The sequence below is a fragment of the Homalodisca vitripennis genome, unplaced genomic scaffold (genome assembly GCF_021130785.1).
Source record: "Homalodisca vitripennis isolate AUS2020 unplaced genomic scaffold, UT_GWSS_2.1 ScUCBcl_1507;HRSCAF=5223, whole genome shotgun sequence".
Lineage (NCBI taxonomy): Eukaryota > Metazoa > Arthropoda > Insecta > Hemiptera > Cicadellidae > Homalodisca > Homalodisca vitripennis.
Window position 1 is genome coordinate 62,702 of NW_025777637.1, and position 25,715 is coordinate 88,416.

The 25,715-nt window shown below is 33.5% G+C and overlaps 1 protein-coding gene across 1 annotated transcript in view; it reads left to right on the forward strand.

The window, feature by feature from the left end:
* Positions 1–25,399, forward strand: part of LOC124371496 (U4/U6 small nuclear ribonucleoprotein Prp3-like) — a gene marked incomplete at its 3' end in the record, with an annotated part of 47,615 nt that extends 22,216 nt beyond the window's left edge. Inside the window, exons 3-11 of the mRNA XM_046829838.1 lie at positions 4,875–5,104; positions 6,645–6,803; positions 7,590–7,754; positions 10,195–10,383; positions 13,661–13,821; positions 15,143–15,228; positions 15,343–15,485; positions 16,327–16,541; positions 25,253–25,399. Coding sequence (XP_046685794.1) covers positions 4,875–5,104; positions 6,645–6,803; positions 7,590–7,754; positions 10,195–10,383; positions 13,661–13,821; positions 15,143–15,228; positions 15,343–15,485; positions 16,327–16,541; positions 25,253–25,399 — 1,495 coding nt within the window. The remainder of the gene's footprint in view (positions 1–4,874; positions 5,105–6,644; positions 6,804–7,589; positions 7,755–10,194; positions 10,384–13,660; positions 13,822–15,142; positions 15,229–15,342; positions 15,486–16,326; positions 16,542–25,252) is intronic.
* Between the last annotated feature and the right edge of the window lie 316 nt (positions 25,400–25,715).

Sequence of the window (25,715 nt, forward strand, 5' to 3'; positions counted from 1 at the left end):
ATTTACTCACCTACTTGTCGTAATTCCTATTTTTGTTATACACAATGTAATCTTTATGTACCTAATTGACACTACCAAATACGAGTAGGTGTCAATTCTTTCTTAAGGGCAATGATAACCTCAGCGTTTTTTTGCCCCTTATCTCATTTTCATTCACAGCATTGCTAGTAAGAGTACCAAACAAGGTGATTCTCGTATTTATTGCTGCCAGTCTTCAGGTTGTTCACTGGCCACTTTCAGATCAGCTTCCAACTTCATTAATTCCGTGAATAGATTAACCCATTGTGGATCACTGACGAGCTGTGCTCCCGGTCCGTTAGGTCTGGCTGCACGATGACGAGCTCAGGTCTCAAAAGCGGTCAGTTTTTAAGTTTCCCTCCAAATAGTTCTATTAATTTCTGATAGATTGGGCGATTGTCTTCACTTGTCAGCTATGAATATTTAACAACGGTCTACGTTCAGAGTTTTCAAAAGTTTTATAAATATCCCACAGATCGCAGTTGTATGTCGAAGTTAAAAAATCATTCATATGAGTTTACTCTCTGCTTTTTAGCGCTTCTGACTGGTTGTTTTCCTCAGCTGTTATTATAATAGTAACTAGTATTGCATTTTATGTTATAATTTGCGTGTCATAATATGTGCTGATAGAAATGGAAAAATTACGATCGGTTGAACTTGATCGATATTTATTAGAGAGTGTTAGTGAGAGTCAGTTAGTGAGAAGCCAATATATAAAAAATATATTGTATTTAATTATTTTGTTTTTAAGAATATATATGGAGATATTTTTATAAACCGGAATCCAGTTTAACGTAGATATGAAGTGAGTATACAATATCGAGCAATACGATGTGGCGCACCATTGCTGTTCGTTCGGCCGCTGACCGTAAATTAGTTCGTGCTCGCTGGTGCCAGCACGCCAAAACAATATGATCCGCAATGGGTTTAATACAGTATTATGATATTGCACTATATGACCCATTGAGTAATATAACGGTGGTGTCAATGTTTTACGGCAAAATTATTATGGACCCAGAAGTGACATTCAGCACATGACAATGATATGTCCAGGTCATGAGCTATAGACACACACACACACACGAACCCACGCATGCACGCACGCACGCACCCACACACGCACACACACACACTTTTAATAGTTTCTAGCAGTTACTTGTGGTTTTAAAAACAATTTTAGAAGTCAAAGTCTATAGCCTTTTTAGTGAAAGCACTTTTGATGGAGTACGTTTTGAAGAGGAAGTAAGTATGTATTATATACATCATATTATTTCAGTGTTCAGGTCAAGAGAATCAGAGGTTAAGTGAAATTATGACTGGCTGTTACATAAGTTTTTGCACTTGTTGTTGCATTTCTGATTCAAAGTGCATGTGCCTGTGTAAAACATGTAGTTAACTGGCAAAATTAAATCTACAGAGTTTTTGTTCAGTTTGCCCTCCAACTAGAACGCTGGATTAAATTTTTCAACCTAGCAACAGAAACTCTCTTAGTCAGGAAATCCGCAATCTGGTCATCTTTTTTTGGCAATTTTCAACAATCGGAATGTTCCAGTATTGTCAGCTTCAATATAATTTTTGTAGATTTCACCCAAAAGTTGCTTCAACCTGAACAATCTGCCTAGCTGTTAAATTCAGCTACAAATTCAGCTTCAGTCATTGATGATGTTACACAGTCTTGCCTCAACGAAGCCCAGTGCACAGCTCCAACATCGAAGAAGCATCCTAGACGAGATTTTCTCTTCTTTCCATCTTGGGCACAATCTGCATCACTTTATCAATGAAGAGTTTTCTTACCTTGTGGGTAAACCAGTGTGATTCATTTTTCCTTCTTAGATAACGCAAGATGTCTTTCACATCAACCCAGTCCTCAGTGGAAAGAAAATGCATCTTCTAAGCCACTATAGCCTACTCAAGGCACACCTGATATCAGGTCTTGTATGGCATACAAACAACAAGCTTCTAACTGCTTCTTTAAATGGTAAATGTGCACCAAGAGTCTTGTTTTCTGCATCTATGTTTTCACACCTAGTACTCAAAGGCATTCCAACAAGGTGGGAATCAGACATTCTGTACCTTTCTAGCATACGGATTCTGTATGACCTCTGGCTTAGGATCACTGTATCCTTTGTTTGATGAATCTCAACATCCAGTTAAAAGCCAGGATCAGTCACTTTCAAATAAAATTTGCTTGTGAGATGATCTATTAGATCAGAAACTTGCTAACTTGAACGTGCTTTTAGACCAATAGGAGAACTTTTTCACCTCTCCTGTTCTCTATGAACAAGCATGGATCCGACTTACTGTAACTAAAACCTTATTCTGTTACGGATTTTGTTAGTTATTCTTACCAACACCTAGAACTTTGTTTCAATCTATACAAAGTCTGTTTTAGTTTTCATATTTTTCCACTTTGATCGTCATAACCTTCTGGCTGTCTGACAAATATCTTCCTCTAGCTTTGAATATAAGGACACTGTCTTTGTGTCAAATTGCTTAAAGCACATATTTATTAGGGCAACAACATTTCAACAGTGTAGAATAGTGTCAAACTTAGTTTACAGGGCTAAATATCTCACTATAATCAATCCCGTATTACAGGTCTGGTATTTGTCCTCTTTTCTCGTTAATACAAATTTAATACCAGTAACCTTTTTCTTTGGTGGCAACATCACCAGATCAAAAACATAATTTCCCTGCAATTATGCCATCTCATCCTCCATTGCCACTTGCCAGTGTCACCAGTCAGGAGTTCAGAGTTATACAAGTATCGGCAAGTAAAATGTAATCCTGAAAAAACTCTGAAGGTTTACTTGTCAAACTGGTCTACCAATATCAGCAGTAGTATCACTCTCATTCCTGTCAGTTCATTCTCTCATATATTCAATATGAGTGTCTATGCCCTCTACTCTGACATCTCCTGAATAACAAACATCTAGAATATCTTGTTCATTCTCTAATGGTACTTTGAGTGAAGCTTATTTTGATTTTTCTGGCACATTACAATTTGTCTCTTTAAGTCTAATTACAACATCCTTACTAATTACAATCTTTTGGTCACCGAACACTCAACATCCATCTCTTTTATCATAGTAACGAACAAGTCTACCACACACTGACTTTACTCACCACTTCCGTCTTTTCTGCTTCGGTACATGTACGTAACACTTACTTTCAAATGGCCAACTGGTGCCAGTTCTTTCTTATACCACAGTTTGTATAGTGTTTGCTCTGCACTTGTAGGACCAGTACGATCAATCACATGACATACCGTCGTGTTCATTGCTTATGCCCATAATCACATATATGTAAGTCTTTGTTTGAATATAACATACTACATGCAGCTTCAATAAGTATTCTCATTTCATGTGTATGGAACTATTTCCTCTAGTTTATATGGCAGTTCTCATGAAGATCCCACAATCAGAAAGCAAAACTTGAAATTTGTAGAAAAAAAATGTGCACATTCTGCCACCTCAGTCTCTGACACTTTCTGAAATAGTCCTTAAATACCATACAATACCAATAGATACATTTTACATAGGCCTACTGAGATCTGCACTAATTATTTCACCTGGTTTGGTAAGTTTCACAGTACGAATGCGATTGATAATCGTATGTTGTTACCAAGAACACATCTCCTGTAAAACTGATCTTCTATGCCAAAATTAATATTCCTATATTTTAAAACCTTCAGTATTTTGTACTGATGGGCAAGGTACCCGTGTCAGTCCAGAAAGGTTTCCTTCACATTGGTACAACACACAGCTGCTTCGGAGCTTGATAATTTTTGTATCAAATCTTCCACATCTAACTGATAAAGTTCATTTTTGCTTTGACCAGAGTTTTTTATGTTTTTCATGAAAAAAAAAACACTTATCCATCCAGGCTTTGAAAATGTAACACTTCCCAACTGAGAAACTCACAAACTTTAAATTCTTACCTATGTCAGGAACATATTAAACTTTTTCTAAAACTGGTTTTTGTTAATGTCAAACTGTGACATTAACAGACTGTGACATGTATGTTCACCAAGGGCATTAATAACCTCACTATTGTCCACTGTAATGACAACTGGTTCAGCAAATGAGTTGTATGTGCGAAAGAAATATTTACACATGTGATGTAAAGCTCTGGAGTCAGCTAGAAACTTATCCTTCTTCTGTCCATCCACAATGTAATACACAGATGGACAATTTGATTTACCATCCTTCTTTAACTCACAACTTTTGCTTTCCTCTTAAGGCTTTGTTTTTGAGAACACCGTGGAAACAAATTGCGGACCTGTAAAAATATAGCATTTCAAAATATTCCAACAGTAACCCTTCTTTGTTTTACCTTCACTAAATGACTACATAGTTTTGCATTAAAAGTTTTTACACATGTTGGTTTTTTCTTGAATCCTATAAACATTCCTCAGACTTCAGTGAAATTATTAAAAAAAATAATTAACCAAATTGGTGTAGTCATTCTTGAGATTAACACTTAACAATCAATTTAGCAATTTCTTTTTATTTTATAGTTTAGAATATATTTAGTTAGTAAGTATACATTATTATACAGATATATTTTTGTCATACATAGTAATCATTTATGCAGAACATGAGGAAAGTTTGGCCAACACCCATACCATGTTGATTTATGAAGTTTTTTTACATACTGGGTAGCATTAAAAAGTGTTATCTTTTTGAAAAGAGTAAGGTGGTACAATTTTATTTGGTTTATATGTGTTTGTGCCAGTTCTGAGTGATTTAAGAGTAATTTCCAAAAAATTCCATTATTGGTTTGATTTAATTTAATTTAAATCAGTAGACACATAAAGCATCAATGTCAGTAACTTTTATTGAAAATATTTTCAGACAAACTTAGTTCGTTACTGGAGACATCTAAGGCATCGAGACTTGCTGACCGGATATTTGAGATATTGGATGGCATGAGAAACACACAACCGAAATCTTCCAAAAAAAGACATCATGAGGGTGACAGCCACGGAGGTAAGAAGACCAAATTTGAAGAAAACGGTGTTGTGTCTTCAAAAGAACAGTCAACTAAAGAGAAATCGGCCAAGGAACAACTGTCACCTAACCAGGTAATTTATGATTGTGATTCATAGTTTGAAATTTATTTTAAAACCTATAGAAAGCCATTGCTATCAAAAGATATATTGGAAATAGATTTTAACACACATTGTCATCAAAATTCATTATAATTTTTAGTCTTTAGTTACAGTATTCAGTAAGCGGAGGAGGGTAATCAAAATCTCTTGAAGGTCTTAGTTCTTACTTGAACTTAACCGATTAAAGACAAATATTTGTATTTTCTGAACACTTAATTGAACTCTGATCATTTCATAGAATTGCTTATAACAATATAATGGCCTTGAAAAATTGCAGGAATCTCTGCAAAAAGGTTAGGAAATATGACACAATATGAAATTTAATAAGTTTGTAAGAGTGAGAAGCAGCGTTTCAATTCTTACTCCATCTTCAACACCATTATATATTAGAAAAGTAAGTAATTTTGACCAACTAACTGTCCTGGATTTGACCTTTGACTCTCTCCTAATTCCTTATCCTTATCCCTATCCATCATCAGTCGTTTGCTTGGTTTGTCTCCCATTCAAGAGTGCCCCAGCCATAAGCAAGAAGAGTCTTCCTATTAATGTGTTATGGATTATGTGTGTTTTGCTCTGCCAGGATGTCAGTGATGGCTTGAATCTGAAAACACTTTCTTGATCAGGAAGTTTACAAGCTCTACGTGAAAACCAGAGTCATGTGCGTACTCCAGTCTCAGTTAAACAAGCCAACATCAATCAGGTGCTGCTTGTTTGTAAACAGAGATGGTTCTAAGATAATTATAAGATCTGTTTTCTGATTTGTTGAAGAAGATGACAATTAGCAATAAAAATCGAGACAGAAGAAGAAAGTAACCACAAACTCATATATTATTAATTAAGCAATCTCTAAATTTTATACGTTAAAGAGATAACCAGTGTACTTTGGTGTCAGCATTACAAAATCTTAAGGTTAAAAATATTTTTAGAACACAAGATTATACTGTTTGATATAAATTACTGTGTTGTTTGCTGACTGTGTATTGTTCAATCATCTTAACTATAAATGTAGGGAATGGGCATATCAGCAGGAAAAAAAAATCTCAACAACAAACAGGAGTTCACTCATTAAGACTCAGTTAATTCTTTATAAAATGGCTACGTTATGTTAAAAAATGTATTATGTTGAAGTTTAAAGGTAGCTAAGGTGTATCAAAATACATTATTGACAAGTTTCTAATGATATTAACTTAAAATTCAATAAAAATTGTCTACTAAAGTGTAGGTTTCTTTACACACTCTATACAGATTAATTTTGTATAACTCAAGTTAGTCAGTTTGATCTAAACAGCCAGGATTCAGGAGTTATTTCTAAACCAAGTTTTTCTTCTTAGCCTCTCGTCTCTTGGATTCTCACCAATGTTTTCCTACAAATCCCTCAGACCATGTATGATTCTTCCCATTTCAATATCGATATTGCTATCAGTCTTATGACATTTTTTATTCCTTTTTATACTTTTACTGAAAATATTGCAATAAGGTGGACAATTGACAAATTTTCATGTCATTATTGCAGATCAAAGACATGATGGCCAATGCCCAGAAGATGATTGAAGAACGCAAAAAAGCCTTGAGTGCTCTGAGGTCCAGCGACACACGACACAAGGGCCTGGAACCACCTTCTGTCTCTGTACAGAGAACAGAGGAGAAAGCCAAGAAAATTGCTCAGCTGCAGGTACTATTCGTTATATCTAGTTCCTAATAAAATCTCTGAGTGAGATGGTGTACTCTTATCGTTTTGGACAACTTTAGTTTGGATGTTGTTCGTAACATTACTAATGTTATTACTAAAGAAACCTTAAAAATAAAGGAAGAATAAAAGTAATTATTTTGTTAAAAATTTATTAAAATAAGGCTAAAATAATAGTAGTACATGTGTGAAAACAAAATCACAAACTCTAACACAAACAAGAGTTTTATTATTAAAGTAAAACTCCAGAAAATACTTGAAGATTTTTATTATCTTATATAGATAACCTTTAAGAAATTATTTGAGTCAATATGCAAGTATTCATATTTTTGATGTATATGACACTCATGAACCAAATCTATGCATCTTAATTAAACATAGCATACAATGATATGCTGATGGGAAATATATTACAAATAGTCTTATCCTTGTTATTTTCATATTAGTTTATACGTAATAACATAAAATTTTACACCAATATAATATCTGTGTCTTTGGTTAAATATTTATTATTACTAATGAGATTTTATTTTGTATTGTAATAAAAATTAAATTCAAACATCAGTATTTTTGTATTTATCAACATTAATGACAACCAATTCGGATGCACATTCTTTTTGGTGTTTTTAGTACATAGGCCTACTTTGACTTGGCATATAAAGACTACAGGTTTGTGTAATTTTTTAATGTTTAAATAATCCTGTGATTGGGTTGAAAAACTTATACTTATAATTTATAAAACCAATTGATGAAATGATCATTTCATGACAGGCTCAGATACAGTCGAAGTTGTCAACAGGAGTGTTGAAGATCCCTGGACTGAACCGGCCAGAGGTGATCAACAAGCCGACACCTCTTATCTTAGACAGCCAGGGCCGCACTGTGGACGTAACTGGCAAGGAAATACAACTTACTCATGTCATCCCTACTCTGAAGGTATAATACCATTTTCTGGATATAACATGGTACAGGAAGTCCTCACTGCTTGAGGATTACATAACTTTCATTATCCAACAAACAATAGACATATTGCATCTTTGATATGTTGTTTCAACATGAAACAGGCTCAAAACATTGGATAACAATAGTTGTCAAGCTGGTTAATTAATTTACCGTCCATATCATTGGTGTGTTATAATATCATCAGCTGAGAATGTTGCAAACTGTCTGTGTATATAAATTACAGCTCATGTCGTTATCATGTTTGATTTAATTTGAAATAATGTAAGTAGAATATTAAAATCATGATATCAGATAACATCCTACATTATGAGTTGTAATGATTAACCCTAGAACTGGTCATAATTTTTCCCAAAATGGCAGGCACTTTTTGGTGATTTTGTAAGGGTTTTACATTTTAATCACTGCTCATCTATTTTTTAAGATACGAACATTTTAAAAACACCAATTTTTTTTTTAAATAAATGTAGTTTACAAACAAATTATTAAATATTGAATCGTTTAAATGTAGTTTTTTTTTTTAAATTACTGATTAACATAAAAATATTAGTAAAGAATACATTTTTCTCAAATGTATAGCACTCCCTCAGGTAATATGCAATTTTTTTTAATAAATCTAAAATATACAAAAGTTTGCTTATATATCTGAGTTACATATTACAAAAAAATATTTGGGTAAAAGAAGTTTATTGGTACTTTTGAATAATATATCTATAAAAACTACAAAATCTGAAAAAATGTTGTGTAACATTATTATGTATACCATTGTGACATTTTGGAATCTATTGGATAAACAAATATTTTTTTCTAAAATAAATATATGTAGAAGAAAAAAATATGATATTTATTGAAGTTTACATTGTATAAGATATTTTTCTATGGCATCAAACTTTTTTTATAATTTTTACAAAAGTCAAAAATGTGAAATAAATGCCTAACTTTTTTAGGTAACAGTTTCTTTTCATGCAAAAATTATTTATATGGATACTACATTTATTGAAGTTTACAACAATGTATTTTTATCTTTATTATTTTTTTGTTAAAAATATAAAACAAGAGATGGTCATAGAAAATAAAACACTAATACCTTCCGAAAAAGTAAACAATGTTGTATTGTCTAAAATACATCAATATGCTTTTATTATAAATACCTTTGTATTCACTACCAAGACATTCCTAATACCACTACTGTTTGAATTAACACTCATTAAGAAATTAATATAAATTGTCTCCAAAAAAATAAAAAACACTGAACCTACATGAACATAGGCTTACTTTCAGTTTCACAAAAGTCCAACCAATTCACTAAAAACTTAACCTAACCTCTAAATTTTTCACTTCACTAAGTAAAAAAAGACACTAAACAAACTTTTATTTATACACACTGAATAATGAAAAGTCTAAAATATCCAAATAAAATATCAAACAATACACTAATACCGGCAATAGCGTAATAACAACAGAGAAATCAACATGGCAACTAAGCGATGCGTTGTTCTTCTGTACCGGCTGAGTTGGTGATTGTGCAACAGAACAAAAATAAAATACTAGTTCATAGTTTTTTGTTGGCGATATTTTTGCTTATAGCAGTTCTTCTTCTTTGTTTTGATATGATTTTCACTATTTTCAGACAATGATAAAGTAAACAAAATAATAAAATTTAATTAAGCTATTTTCGACGCATAAGGCATTTTGGGATTTTACAAAACAAAAGCTTTTCAAACACTTATTTTATGAACATTTATTTTCCTGCTGGCTATTGACAAGATGTTTCTGAAAGCCAAGAATACACTGTTTTCAATGACGATACTTACGATCGTGTAGAACGTAAACTCGCAACAGGGAATTTTGACAAACATGCAGCAATTTTAGCGTATTCGGAAAATTACGCAAACAAATGGCAATCGGAAATGTGAACATCCAAGTTTAGAATTTTATAATGAAAGATATAACGTAACTATAGAACGTTTTATGATATAATGTGAAACTTTGGATCTTTATCTTTAGATTTATGTATGTTTTACTTCAAACAAAGTAAAAAATTGACTTGTTATGAGAGATCATATTACGACATAGTTGATGCGTCGAAAATTGCTTAGTGCCATTTTGAAACTAGTTAATGCGTCGATAATTGCTTAAAGCCAGTTGCAGGGTTAATGTTTACGTTTTTTGCTTATTTAATTTATGTAGTAGATTTTAAAATTGGCACTTTTATTAAAATATGTAATCAAACAACTGTCAATGGAACAACTTAGAGAATCTTGTCACTTATTTGCAAGTCTAACAAAAATACTAAAAATAAATATAAAATTAAACATAATGGCTTTTTTAAAGTGGAGGTTTATTTGAAGGCTGCGTGTAGTTTTGTAAATCTAATATGGTACAGAAAAGTGAATTTACTTGAGATTTATGGCAGGCCAACATTCGGGCCAAAAAGAGGGAAGAGTTCAGACAACAGCTGCAAGAGAAGACAGTGGAGGACATTAGTGAGAGTTCATTCTTTGACCCGCGAATCTCTGCCAAGCCCAGCATCCGCAACAAAAGAGCTCTGCGGTTCCATGAACCCGGCAAGTTCCAGCAGCTCGCTGATAGGATGCGAATGAAGGTAAGACTCTGATGTTTATATAAATTTTCTCTGGTCATGACAGTATCTACAGAGAAAAATAAAATTTAAAAATGTGCTGTATAAAACTGCCATTAAATTAGCAAAATGAGGAAAAAAATGTTAAAATATTTTCACCTTAAAATATCTTTAGGCATTGTCAGCTATGTTGATTACACTCACTTTGTTAACACACAATTCAAAACATATAGCAACATTAGTTGATAAATGTCTTTAATAAAGAATTTTTACAAAACAAAACTTAACAATTGGTTTAAGTATTACCCAAGAATCTCCTCTAACCATACATGGTGTATATTATTACGGATTCATTTGTGGATTTTTTAAATGTTCGAAATTAAAAAATTAGAGGATATTATACATGATTCTATTACTTTCTAGTGATTATAACGCATAGCCTATTATAAGTTTTTTAGTATAAACAGTTGTCAATAATGGTTTGAATGAATCTTGCTATAATTGCAACCAGAATTTCCCTTAAATATACCATTTAAACAGAATAAACTGTCATCTCAAAACTTGCTAGTATACATACTTGTGCATTACTTATGTAATAAGAAATCATCGTTGCATGTTTGGTTGATCAGAAGGAATTATGATTCCAGTAGTTATTGTATGTTCAATTGTTAATATATGCTGTTTTATACTTCTCAAAACTTACAGCACCATCTTGAAACTTGACGATTGGTAACAAGAAACTTACAAAAACAAAAGTTGGTGTAAATGACTCAAAAATTCTAAAAACACTATTAAATGCATGACTTTTTAACTTTAGAAGAAATAAGAGTAGCTTATTTCGCATATGTTCAATCGCTTTTAGAGGGGGGATCATAATGTGGGGTGCTAGTTATAGAAGTATTTTAAATCCACTGTTTGTAACTCAGAAAGCAATACTTAAAGCAGCACTGGGGAAAAAAAATAGGCATTACGCATCGGAGGCGCTGTTCACCGAAATGGATGTTTTGGATATAAGACAGGTGTTCGTTAGAGTAGTTGTTGTATATATTTTCAAAAATTACAGAAGTATATTCGAATTTCCGAATCACCATTACGCAATAAGAAATTTTACATCCTCCATATTTACACCCAGGCTAAATAGAACTTTTTCAAAAACAAATACATTTTATGTTTCTCACATTATTTATAGAAATTTACCAGAATTTCTCAAGGATATGTTTTTATATAAATTATCAACTTATAAAATAAAAGTAAAAAACTGGTTAAAAAAGTGTGGGTCATGATTATATGGAAAGGATTATAACATCTGATTACAGAATTTAATGTCCAAAATTGGATTACAGGATGGGAGCGTGCTTTTATATTTGTGATCGCATGGTGATAGTTTTGTGTGTGTGTGTGTGTGTGTGCGTGCGTGCATGCGTGCGTGCGTTGCGTGTACGTGTGTGTGTGTGTTGGTGGCCAACGTGGTAGGTAGAGGTGCGGGGTAAGATTAGTTTGGGGTAGGCTAATTGAAAGGAGGGGCAGAGGCCTCAAGCATTGTCCTGACTGAGGAGTCCGTTTTGTCTGTCGGTTTTTATTTCTTATCAACTAATATTTCGTAGTTTATCCTTATTTTAATTACCTACATTCACTGATAAGCATGTTTGCTATTGCGTCTCTTTTGTAACCTCATATTGCTTTTTCTTCTTTACCACTATGAGCGTTATCAGTATTTATAATTATTAAATGAATTATTTTTCTATTATATATTTTTTTTTTTACTAAACAACATTATTTTAACATCTTATTTCCCTAAGAAAATTATTTTTTGAATTAATGGGACTCATTCTCTCACGCACAGGTGCTATGCACCTATGTGAGGAAACATTTCCATAATCATTAGAGCAGTCTATACAATACTGTATGTATATATGTATATATAATAAGTATTTAATTTGTTTGCAGTTTTATGTTTTGGTGTTAATTACATTAACTAATTTTATATTATAAATTTAAAAATTGTGCTCCTATGATTTCTAAATTTTTTGTACCATAATGGAAATAAAGATGTTTTTTGATTTGATTTGATTTTGATTTGTTTAGGGTTGAGATTTTGAGATTATTGAACATGCCATTTCCTGTATTGTGTCTGCTGGAATTGTGACATGATGTGAACTTTACATTGGCATGCACAATAACATTCGAACAACTATCTTGAAATAAATAAGGATTATTAACCCTTTGAGTGCCGGAGCATCGCTGTCAGCGATCCCGCATTATATGCAAGAAATGCCAGAATCGCTGTTAGCGACTTCTGCAGTAACGCTTATATTTTATATAGTATTTATCTAAATTGGCTCAATGACTATACATACGCATTCCAAAGGCTTCAACGTAACTTTTGATGTAGGTTTTGTTGCATTTTGGTTAGATTCTGATTTTTACGGCGGTTCTAAAGTGAGCGTGTCAGTCGCGTTTAGAATCGGCCGCTACGCGGACGAGCCGTCATGTGTTTTGTTTGCACTACTGTTTATTTCACAAATGATATTGAAAGCTTTTAAGTGTAAATGGGTTTGTATTGTTAGTATCTTCAAATTATTTTGTTTGTGTATGTTGTTCTAGTGCGTGTGTGTAAGTAGAACAATGACGCCCGTGAGTTACGGCGATCGTAAGCATCTAGTACTTTACTAAATACGTTTGTATAGTTTTTAATATGTTTGTTCAGTGATATTTATAAACCATGAGTCGTAAAAAAACATTGCTGACAATGAAGACCTAGTATTGCAGGCATTAGATTTAAGCATTATCAGTGTAGACAATACATAGATTGTTAGGTTAAGTTAGAAAATTTCTAGTTTTGTAGTGGTTCATATTTTCATATTTATTTTCCAAACTTTATTTATAAGTATAAAAAATGTTTATATGTCTTTTTGTAAAGAATTAAATGGAGTATAAGATAGAATAACTAAAAGTAAAAAAATAAAATATTTCAGTAACACTAAGTTGTGTCAAAATAAAAAACTAAATGTTTTTGCTCATAAAGTTTTTGTTAATGATTTTCTTTATTTGTATAAAAACGTTAAATAAGTAATCAATGTATTATAAGTGTAAAGGAAATATATTTATCTAAAAAAAAACAAAAAACTCAAGACATTTTACCAATAAATAAATTTGTTATGAATTTTAAACCAGACCCTTGCAGAATTTATGCATATCATATAGCAAAACGCGCGGCACTCAAAGGGTTAAGATGCGTTTCCATTTACAAGTAAACATTCATATCAGTAATGACGTTGCTAAAATATTTCATTGTGAACAGGCCCAACTAGAGAAACTACAGAGTGAAATCTCCCAGATTGCCCGCAAGACCGGTATCTCATCAGCTACAAAGCTGGCACAAATTGCACCCAAGATTGAGACTCAGGTGGACGAGATACCAGCAGTTGAGTGGTGGGACTCTGTTATATTAACTGCAGACACGTGAGTTACTTAAATATAACATGTTTGTTCTGAAACATAAAGATTAAAAAAAAATAAATAGTTTGATAAATAACAGGTTGATGATGATGGCAAATCAGGTCAATCACAAATTATAGTTAGCTGAGCACTAGCGAAGCCTATTACTTTGATGGGCTGGAAAATATTATTTCTGTCTGTCTGTCTGCATGATATCTTGGAAATAAACTGACCTATAGACTGCAGCCCTAGCACTGCAGCTATGCTAAATCTCTTAGAAGGGTCCAATTTTTTGTGCATGTTGCAAGGCTGTTTTGAACAATCCAAAAAACCTGAAGTGCATGTCACATGTGCTTCTCACACTGCTAGGGTTAAAATTGTTTGTCACTCAATGGAATTTGGTTGAGCATTAGCAGACATTTTTACATTGGTGTTATAGGTAATCATGATATCAACGAGAAAATCGCAAAATATATAATTTTGTAACAAACTGAGTACAATCATATGAAATAACATGTGACAATTTTATCATGGAGTAAAAAGAAAAAATAATAAGAGTAGAAATTCAATATTAAAAATAAATGATAACTTTTGATTTTAGTGTACTCTTCCATTGTAGTACCATCCTTAGGTGAAGAGCATTTAAAATTGTACACTGCTTTGAATCTTAACTGAATGAACCAAACTGTGAATTTATGTATCGTATGACAAGACATATCAAGGAAGATTTCATCTACTACTAACTTTTGCATATATCTTTTTTTGTATAATCTTTTCTAACCTTCCCATACTTATTTTTCTCAGAGAAAGCGTGAGGATTCTACTTAAATTAAGGTGAAGGGAAAGTTTGAAAGCAAACTTGTGCATGAGATTTAATATATTAAATATTCAAGCATGCTTAGTTAATATGCTAGTTCCAAGTTCAAATCAGCCTATTGGTATGGTATTACTGTATAATCAGCCTACCTTGATCTCAACTTGTCCACTTATTTGTTAATTACTTTGAGATAGAACTTTCAACTACATTTTTTATCACACAAATGTGTATTTTAAATTATTTTTTAAAGCGGTTAAACTTGAAATACAATTAGAAATCTTTTTGATCACACTAAGAAACAAATAATGGTAATTCCAACCATATAAATTCTTTATGATTATTATTATTATTATTATTATTATTACATTCTTTGTGGTCTTGTTTTTGAAAATCACTGAAAACTGATAAACAGTGTTTTTATTAAACTTCCGTATGGCAAACTGATTAGTCCTTAGTAAAAGCATTTGTAGTGTTAATTAATTAATAAAAATAATGTTCATATTCTGTTTTTTTTTTTTAATGTTTTAGATACCTAAATGAAGAAGGATACCCACTAATAAAGGCACAGACAATAACAAATTTAGTAGAACATCCAATTCAGGTCAAGCCTCCAAGTAAGTATAAGAAAATAAGTTTGAACAAATATTTTGATGTCACTAATAAGATCCATCATTAGCTATGTTTTATTGAATCCCTGATTTGCTATGATTGTGTGTTGATTATTACAGGTGAACCCTTAAAAACTGTTCATATGCATGTATTTTTAACAAAAAAAGAGCGTAAGAAATTAAGAAGGCAGAATAGAAGAGAGGCTTGGAAGGAAGAACAAGAAAAAATCAGATTGGGTTTGGAACCCCCACCAGAACCAAAAGTAAGTTTCTTTTGAATTATTCTTGATCTACTAATATTAGGATCACGTTTTGGATGTAAATTGATTGGAAGTTCCTAAATGTATTGTAGAAAATAAATAATGTCAAGACCTTAGCAATGGGGACATTTAGAGTAATATAAATTATCTGGCACTTGAGCTTAGTTGCTAGATATTTGCATATCACGTGTATTATGAAACTAAAGTTTAATTAACAATTGTATTTGCAACTTATGCCATTTATATTTACCCTGTTGTATATTCTGCATAGATTTTTTACAACTGTCAAATTCAAACAATACGTTGAACATTTCATCTAGCAAGTGATGCATTGCAACCCATGATTCTAACTTTTTTATAATTTGATGGAAAAACCAATTAACCCTTAAAACACTGAAGAAACTTTGGCCTTAGAAATTAAAAAAAACAGTTCAGTTTTTGGCAATAAGCTTTCCAGATTTGTTGTCAGGTCAAAAATTGTGCTCTTAACCCCTTTTTGGAACATTTTGTCAACACGTATAATGGTGGAAAAAAATAAAGCCTTATATTTTGATTATACATTTCCTGTAAATGAAATCTTAATTAACTACGTTGAAATAGTATATTTGGTTTAACAGTATGTACATTTTTTGGTTTTTTTTATACATTTGTTTATCAATACATTTATTTGTTTATTTTAAACAAATCAATGTACATTAATCAATTGTATAAATAAATAGTAACCGTTTATGTAATCTTAGTAAATACACAAAATGTATTTATGCTATTGATTGTATATTAACACTTTCAGAATTTTGTTTTATCAATTTTTTGATTGTAATCAGATTTTCGTCTTTAAATCCAGCTGCGAATCTCGAACCTTATGAGAGTGCTGGGGACTGAAGCGGTGCAGGACCCCACCAAGGTAGAGGCCCATGTGAAAGCGCAAATGGCTAAGCGACAGAAGGCACACGAGGATGCCAACGCTTCACGTAAACTGACAGATGAGCAGAGGCGGGAGAAGAAGATAAGACGTCTCCAAGAGGACACTTCTCTAGGGGTGCATGTCACCGTCTACAGGTGAGCCCTGTCAGTTATTTCTATTTGGTTCATTCGACACTTATGCTTTGTGGAGTTCTTTTTTATGAATTTAATATATACAGTGTGATCATAAAGCTCCGCATGGCTTGATAATTCCCAAACAGATACTTTACCGATTACAGGTAAAGCAATACACCTTGGTACATCATTACTTACTGCACCCTATAAACCTATTTTTCAACTACCAATTTTTTTGTTATGTCAGGGGAATGACTCTCAAGGAGTTAGGAAATCTTAAATGAGAGCATACGTCAAGTAGTACATCAGATTAAAGGTCTTTATTAGTAATGTACAATACTGTAATATTTGAAGCCGAATCTCAAATGCAGCGAATCTTCAACAAAGATTCAGATTCAAGAATCAATCAATGGGATTTGGCTATTGAATATGCGGAGACCTGCTGAGTCATTATCGGCTGATTGGTAGTACACAAACTACTGATCGCTAAAACGTTTTTTGTAACTTTATGTTTGAGAAATTGTATATGGATAATCTTATTAACAATTTACCTGAGATTTGTAAATCATATTTAGCTTTGATTTTGTTGTTATTGTTCTCTTAGGACAATAAGCTTATAAATTGTACCTAGCTCTTTAAGGACCTTTGCGCTGCTTCCGGTGTGACAAGATATTCTGGATGGGTAAGGTTGGGGGTTGGGGTCGCCTCCTATTGAGATCCACGAGGAAGAACTTAGAGCATTTATCTCAAGTCATGTCCTCTCGAAAGAAGGGGAGGCCAGCTCAGAACCCGCCTCTCCAGTCACAGCAGGCAGGGAGTGGCACATCCTTATGTTGAGGCTAGCAAGAATCCGTGATTCTTAGGAAATGAATCCCGCCAACACCACCAGTCATCTCCCACTGTAGACTAGACCTATTGAATTACCCTTGCACCCCAGAATCTCGACAATTGTGGTTAGTGATGTGCTGCTCCTGGACATCCATAAGGTTGCCCAGATTTAACTAACACGTCGGTTTTTGTTGTGCTCTGTGGTAGGTTCAACTGGAAGGTGTAAATGAGCCAGAATTAATCCCTGCTGGTTTTAGCTTGGACTGCTGTTCGGGATTATGCAAAGTAGGACGTCAGCTGTTCAGCATTTTCGCAAAGTACCAATCTCTAAAGTTTGTGAGACTTTGAGTACATAGATTAACAAATTATCATGCTTTTGCCCGTAATATTTCACTTTAAGCTCATATTTGTCTTGACTTTACTAGATAAAATTGTTTTTATTTTTTACAAGTGTTGGTATGAATTAAACTGCTTGGGTTTGCAGAACACTACACACACAGTTAGGTTATATTATTGTTTGTTAAAAAATGTTTCTTCTCTGTTAGCTGTGCATATATTTACTAGTTTAGTTAGCGAAATATACCCTAAATATTTCTTTATAAAGATGTTACTTTTCGTAATGGTTGACAAAAATGCCATTAAAGTTCATAGAACTTTTGCTTCAAAGGTCACACTGAAAGTCACCAGAAGTAACTTATACCTGAGCAGTAGACACCCAGATTAAGAAACTCAAAATGTTTTCTAGAATGTTCTTTGGATTCAAACATTTGGCGAGGTCCAACATTTTATGAAAAAAAACAATAGATTTTCCACTATTTGACAGTAACATACATACCATGTTTCTTTACCAAACAACTCATAAAATAATTTTAACTTGTTAATTTTATGTCAATGTTATTTAACTATATAAAAATGTTCGTATTTGTATTCTTGTGTGTAAACTGTTATGTATTTAAGATAATATTTGGCAATTTGTTAAATCCAATTTTGTTAGAATTTCAATCCAGAATGACTTAAATTTGTGACAAAGTGTGGCTGGCTAATTTTCAAAATGAAATATTAATAGTAATTCATAACTATTTTCGAACAGTAGATCTTGTTCACTTAGTATATTCCATAGCTTATCTCCTTGTATTTTAAATGACATGTGTTTTTAATTAAGTACAAAATTGATAATATTATTATTGTAACCACTTTTATTCAGTTATGTGAATCTGATGATGTGTTCCTTGAGCACGTAAGGTCTTACAAAAATAAAAAGTATATTATTGGAGTGTTTGTTTTTAAATTTATGAACAATTCCAGTAAGAAAAAAGCTTCTAGAATGTAGTATATTCCATTTTGTGCAATTAGAAACTTAATTTATAACCTTGTTTTCTTTGACATGTATAAACATCATACAAATGATATGGTGCAGGATATAATGAATATTATTAATTTGTCAATTGGTGGGCTAATGAATATGCAAATATAGTGCACTAATGAAACAGCTATGTTTGGTTTCTCAGTTATAGTAAATATACCTGCCATTCTCTTATGCACAGGCTACACAAAGCATAGTTAAAAGTGTACTTAAGTGTGTATTTCAACAACAAATATTTACTCACGTGTGCAGATATTTACCTGGAACTACTGTAAGTCCATTTTCACCATAAAACTTGAAGAAAATTAATCTACTCAAGAATCCAAGATAACAATAAGAAACTAACTGTAACACAAGAACTAAACTGCAATCTAATCTCAAGCATTTTTTTCAATAAAAGAACTTTATCACCAATGAAACCATAATAACAAGCTTATAAACACTACAAGTCAAAAATTGTATTTACACAGTCTAGAATACTTTACTTAAAACCACTGAATAAACTCAAGCCATATGGTGACAACTGGAAACAGTGCTGACTGTGCTGACAGCGTCACATTCCACACCTGACCTACTGACAGCAGCTTATACAGCTGACAACAATCAACAGACCTGCTTCCCACCTGACCTTGATTTCTCTTACAACCTGACGCATGAAAAAACATTAACCACGAGGAGTCTGTCAAACCTCGTTATAAAAAACAGTTTTCCATTTTGACATCTAAAAACATTAACCACGAGGAATCTGTCAAACCTCGTTATAAAAAACAGTTTTCCATTTTGACATTTAAAAACATTAACCACGAGGAATCTGTCAAACCTCGTTATAAAAAACAGTTTTCCATTTTGACATTTAAAAACATTAACCACGAGGAGTCTGTCAAAACCTCGTTATAAAAAACAGTTTTCCATTTTGACATTTAAAAACATTAACCACGAGGAATCTGTCAAACCTCGTTATAAAAAAACAGTTTTCCATTTTGACATTAATCTAATTTTTCTTTTAATCCTACAGTTTTGTGAAAGTTAATAGCATAATTATTATTATTACTTGACAGACATGTTTAGTAGTTTATTGATAGGGTTTAACTTGGTATCATGGTGATGAATTGAGTAGTTGCTAATGATTTCAAGTTTAAAAATTAACAATAGGAAGCAGACAAACCTGGCCTAAAAAAACTGTATTTCAATCTATATAAATTAAGGCTAAAAAAAAGACTTAATAAACTGTATTTAAACTCTACAAATTGAAAATAGGAATCAAACAATACTGGCATAAAAACTGTATTTGAACTGGAATCAAGCAGTGCCTTGAAGTTGTGGACGCAACAACAGCACATGTGCTCACTGCTAGTAGCACACCAATTACTGAAGGACATTAATACCTTTATTTATTGGAATTTAATCAATCTGCCCCACCTCTAATCAAGATGGCAACAAACAATAATTCTCTATATCAAGTTGGCACTTTAGTCTTTGCCAAAATTAAAGGTTACCCCTACTGGCCAGCACAAATAAAAGAAATTACAGAAAACAACAAAACTATGAAATACACAGTTACATTTTTTGGGGAAGACACCACCGCCATTATCAGACAAAATGACATATGCCTATACACAGAATACAAGCACATACATGGGAAACAAAAAACCAACAATTTTAAAAACAAAAAATTTAATGAAGCCCTTAGTAATGGCGGAGTCTGTCTCACAGGACCTCCCTCAAACTAAAACCCCATATAAACAACAACTCTGAACTTAACCCCTTAAGCAACTCACTCCAAGAACTCGAAAAAAGTCTGACAGAATGTGACACACAGAGTAGCGAGGAAAGCTTGATAGTAGCCGCCAAAATCGGATCCGCTTTACTCCAGGAAAACAACTACTTAAAAAATGAAAATCGTAGACTCCAAGACAAACTGAATAGTCTAGAAGCCAAAGTAGAGGAGTTAGAAAACTGCGAAGGAAAGTATGTCGCACATATGGAAAGGCTCCAAGAAAAGATATCCGAGCTCGAAGCACAGTTGACCAAGGAAAAACTGTATGTGGTTGAAGCACAAACTATTTTTTGAGGACCATGACGGAAAACAGATCGAACTTATTCAAGACTATGAAAATAAGATTGAAGAATTAGAGAGTAAAATTATGACACTGCAGCAACATACACCTGAAAAAACTGACAGGAGGCTCAGGACTACAGGAACTCAAACATTGGCCCATGACTATCAAACAAATAATACCTTCCCCTCAGTTCTCTTGGAAATCGGACTCTTAAAAAACAGCCATAATGCCATGGAAGAAAAGTTTAAAAGTCTGGAAGCAATAATAAAGAACCTAACACTTACGAAAAATGCAGAGGAATGCACGTATCGTTCAAAAACCCCCTCACACAAACATAAAAGATACCACAATAATGCAAGAAAACCAGTTGTCAATAAGAAAGAAGAGAACAAATTCAGTGTCTCCCTTCAAGTGCAAAAGATGAAAGCCGCCACTTCCCATGCAGAAAAACCTTACTGAAGGCCAAACCCCCAAGACAATCACAACTCCCCCCCCAATAAACATAAAAGAACCATACGTGTCAACATGTCCTTCAAGAACCGGGAAAGAACCCCCAATAACTGCACGAATACGACCCGTTGACGAAGACCTGGAGGATTTTTTCAGGAAACACATTGATTTCTACACAAAAATAAACCACTCCTTTAATAAAACCAACTAGCCTGCATTCCAATACCAATAAAGACTTCATGTCTACTGGACACAATGTCAACTATCCCAGCACATCCACCTATTTTTTAGAGACAAGCCAGCCTCAAAACAAACCAGATTAAGTATCCTTCACCAAAATATCCAGGGTGTCTCTAATAAAATAGACAGACTCCTCCATCTAATAGAAGATACCAATCCTGAAATTATAATCTTGACAGAGCATGGCCTTAAGCAAGAACAAATCGAAGGATGTTGCCACATTCCCAACTACAGTTTAAAGGCTCATTTCAGCAGGAAAACACACAAACAAGGCGGTGTAGCTATCTATGTTAATCAAACCTTACAAGAATATTCAGAATCCATTGACATACACCAGTACTGTGAAGAAATCGCATGTGAACTTGCGCTGATAAAGATCAAGGTAGACAGAAGAATTATTCATGTAATGGGAGTGTACAGATCACCAGCGGGGAACTTGGATGATGGGTTAAACATACTCTCACAAGTAATTGAGGAAACAAAAACTGAGAACTTACCATTAGTCCTTATGGGTGACATCAACATTGACAGCATCAACCCTGACATAAAGACAATTAAACTGAATGAAGTTTTAGCTCTCCATAATTTGACAAGGGTGGACTTACCTCCTACTAGAATAACAGCTCACTCTGAAACATCCATAGACGGTATTTGTACTAACCTTGACTCGACAGATGTTGATGCAAGTGTAATAAATGCTGGCCTCTCAGACCACACAGCCCAAATGTGCAATATAACTTACCCGGAGAAACCACAAAGACCACAAATACTTTACCGATGCCTAAAACGACGAAATCTTGACACGTTGAAAGCTTTACTTCAAGAAGAGGACTGGCAACCTGTCATCTATGCCCCGACAGCAGAAGAAGCATATAATATTTTTAGCGCTAAACTGTCCCTATCCTTCAACACGGCCTGCCCTAAAATAAAGAAAAGGCAAAAACACAGACTTAAACCTAAACACTTCGCAGATGCAGATGCTTTTAAAACTAAAAAACAGTTACCTAAAAGCTCTAAATCATTATGAAGTAACAGGAGACCCTAACGACAAGAGACAAGGCCGCTGAAGTGAAAAAAAACATATGACTTGAGGCTTAAGTCATTAAGAAAGGAGGCATCTAAAAATTACATTAATGATTCTGACAACAAGTCCAAGGCTGTTTGGGATGTTATTAAACAATGTAAGAGTCAAGAAAAAACAGTCACATGAAATAAATCTCCAAATAGAAGGTGAAATAGTCCGAGATGCAGGAAAAATTGCAGACCACCTAAACAAATTCTTCACCAGCATCGCGGAGGAAACCTTAAAAAGTAATAAAAAGAGATCAAATGCAATAGCCCATTCACAAAAAAACATTAAATCACACATTCTCAACCCTGCCTCACACTACTGAACCAAGAAATTAAAGAAATAGTAAAACATCTCAAACCAAAAAGTTCTTCCGGCAATGATGAAATATCACCAAAACTTTTAAAGCACTGTATCAATGAACTTAGCACACCACTGGTAGTTATATTCAATAAATCGTTTGATCAAGGACTTTTTCCATCAGGAAATGAAAATCTCCAAGGTGTATCCAAAACACAAAAAGGGTTGCCCAGCCACTGCTAGCAAACTATCGACCGATCTCCCTAATATCAACATTTTCAAAGCTATGTGAAAGAATAGTCCTTAAAAGACTCCTGACATACTGCAACGAAAACTGTCTCCTCACAAACGCACAGCATGGCTTTATTAAGGGCAAGTCAACAACAACAGCCATGATTAAACTCATAGAATCTGTTATTGACGACCTCGAACAGCGAAAACTCTCTACTGCACTTTTTTTAGATTTTTCAAAGGCATTCGACTGCTTGAGCCATGACCTCATTATAACAAAACTGGAAGCCTTAGGCATATCAGGGAAAGCCAAAGACTGGTTCAAAAGCTACCTAACTGGACGACACCAACTGGTGGAGCTCAAGCACACAGAAAATGGCATTACCAAACATGTGCAATCAAATACATTGCCAGTAACCCGTGGCGTACCTCAAGGCTCTGTGCTGGGCCCAGTCCTCTTCGTTTTATTCACTAATGACATGCCCCAACTTCTTCAGGACTACTGTTTTACCATCATGTATGCGGATGATACGACACTGTTACTAAATGACAAAACAACTGATAAATTAGCCGTTACCGCATACATAGCTCTTAACATGGCCTATCAGTACTGCCATAACAATGACCTGGTCGTCAACCCTACAAAAACTAACCAAGTTGGATTTGGGCACCGAAACGAAGATGTACCACAGATACCAGGCGTCACCTTGGAAAGCCAAGTGAAATTTCTAGGCATAACTCTAGACAACATGTTATGCTGGACCCCACACATAGGAAAATCTTTGTAAAAAAATTAAACACTAGTGTCTATGCAATTAAACAAATTAAGGCCATTAGTGACCTAGCAACAGCAAGAACTGCATATTTTGCACTCTTCGAAACACACTTAAGGTATGGCCTTGCCGTCTGGGGTGCAGCTTTCTGCAGAAAACATCGAGAAAATCCTGGTCATTCAAAAAAAGGCAGTCAGAACTTTAGCCGGACTGCAACGACTTGACAGCTGCAGGGAAGCATTTAAATCATTAAATATCTTAACGATTGTTGGACTCTACATCAAAGAAGTTGTGATGTACGTGGATGGAGAAGATCTCTTGAGAGGATCGGAATCTACACACCTACTGCACACGTAATGCCAACCTCTACAACCTCCCAGCACATCGCCTCACTCAATATGAGAAAAAAACCACATATAAAGGTGCTAAATTCTTCAACCGTCTACCAAGGGACATAAGAACAGGAAGTGGAAGCAAGCTGAAATCAAGACTTCACAGCTGGTTGGCCGAACGTCCCTTTTACTCCATCAACGAGTTCCTTCAACATGACTAAACCGATTCCAAAGAACGCTTTATCTGTTAAAACATTTCACTGACTCATTTACAAATGTATAATTTTGTATCTCTATGTGATTTGAGTTATGACTATGTATAATTGACACCATTTCTGTTTCTCAATGAACATGTTATTAAAGGATGTTTTGATTTGATTTGATTTGAGCATTCAGTTGTGATACTTCTGTCTTAAATAACAATAGAGAATATAAAGTTAAGTACTGAATGCTGCTACAATTATAAAATTTATAAATGAGGTCCTGATAAAGATATACAAATACAGTAGTTTTATTCATATAATCTATCTTATTTGTTTACATGTCAAGTTTTTAACCATTTACATAACATGTATCCATCCATTTAGATATATTATCCTGACTGTCTAGGCTCATTTTTGTGACACTCACTATATTCTGACTGTACAGAGTTAAAACTAGCTAGTTAATAGTTTAACTAGAGTTAAACCTATTAAGTATGCAAGTATAAATCAATTACATCATCAGATAAAAATACAATAATTTATGTAATTTATTATTTGGGAAGTACCACATTTAGGAAAAAGATACATAAAGCTAAAATGTTGTTCAATAATAATTACAAAGTAAAAATAAACATACATCACTTAGACAGTAGTAATTAATGAAATTGGTCAACCATCAAAGGAATATGCATCATCACACCACACAGGGCTAGCAAAAGGAATATCATTATGTTCAAGGATTATGTACTTTAGCAGTGTTTAAGAAATGATCAATACTTTCAAGAAGTACTTTCAAGATGGCCGCCAAACAGCTATTTATTACAGACTGTGTTGTTATTTTTAAAAAACAACATCATGTTAAAAAGAATTTTGTATTTTCTAGGGTGAGAGAGTTGACCAATGCTTCTAAGAAATTCAAGATAGAGACCAATGCCAAACAGTTGTTTATGACAGGCTGTGTGGTCATGTTCAAGGATTGCAATGTTGTAGTGGTGGAAGGTGGGCCCAAACAACAGGCGAAGTTTAAGAGGTACGCAATGTTTTCTGTATTAGATAAGAGGTTAGCTTATCACATTATAACCCAAGAGTTGTCACTTAGGTCTTGCTATTGGTACAACGTTAACGATATAAACACTTTGTTTATTAGATCCAAAAAGTGCTTCATTGTCGAATCAAAACTCAAAATTAACTTTCAAATATTAACAAAATATATGGGTACCTAGACAAATAGTGAATGTGTACTGGTTGACATCTTTAACACTTATAGACTACTAATTAAAAGATTATCTCAGTAAAATTGTCATGAAAATGTTCTAACATTTCACATTATTGAGAAGTTAGAATGT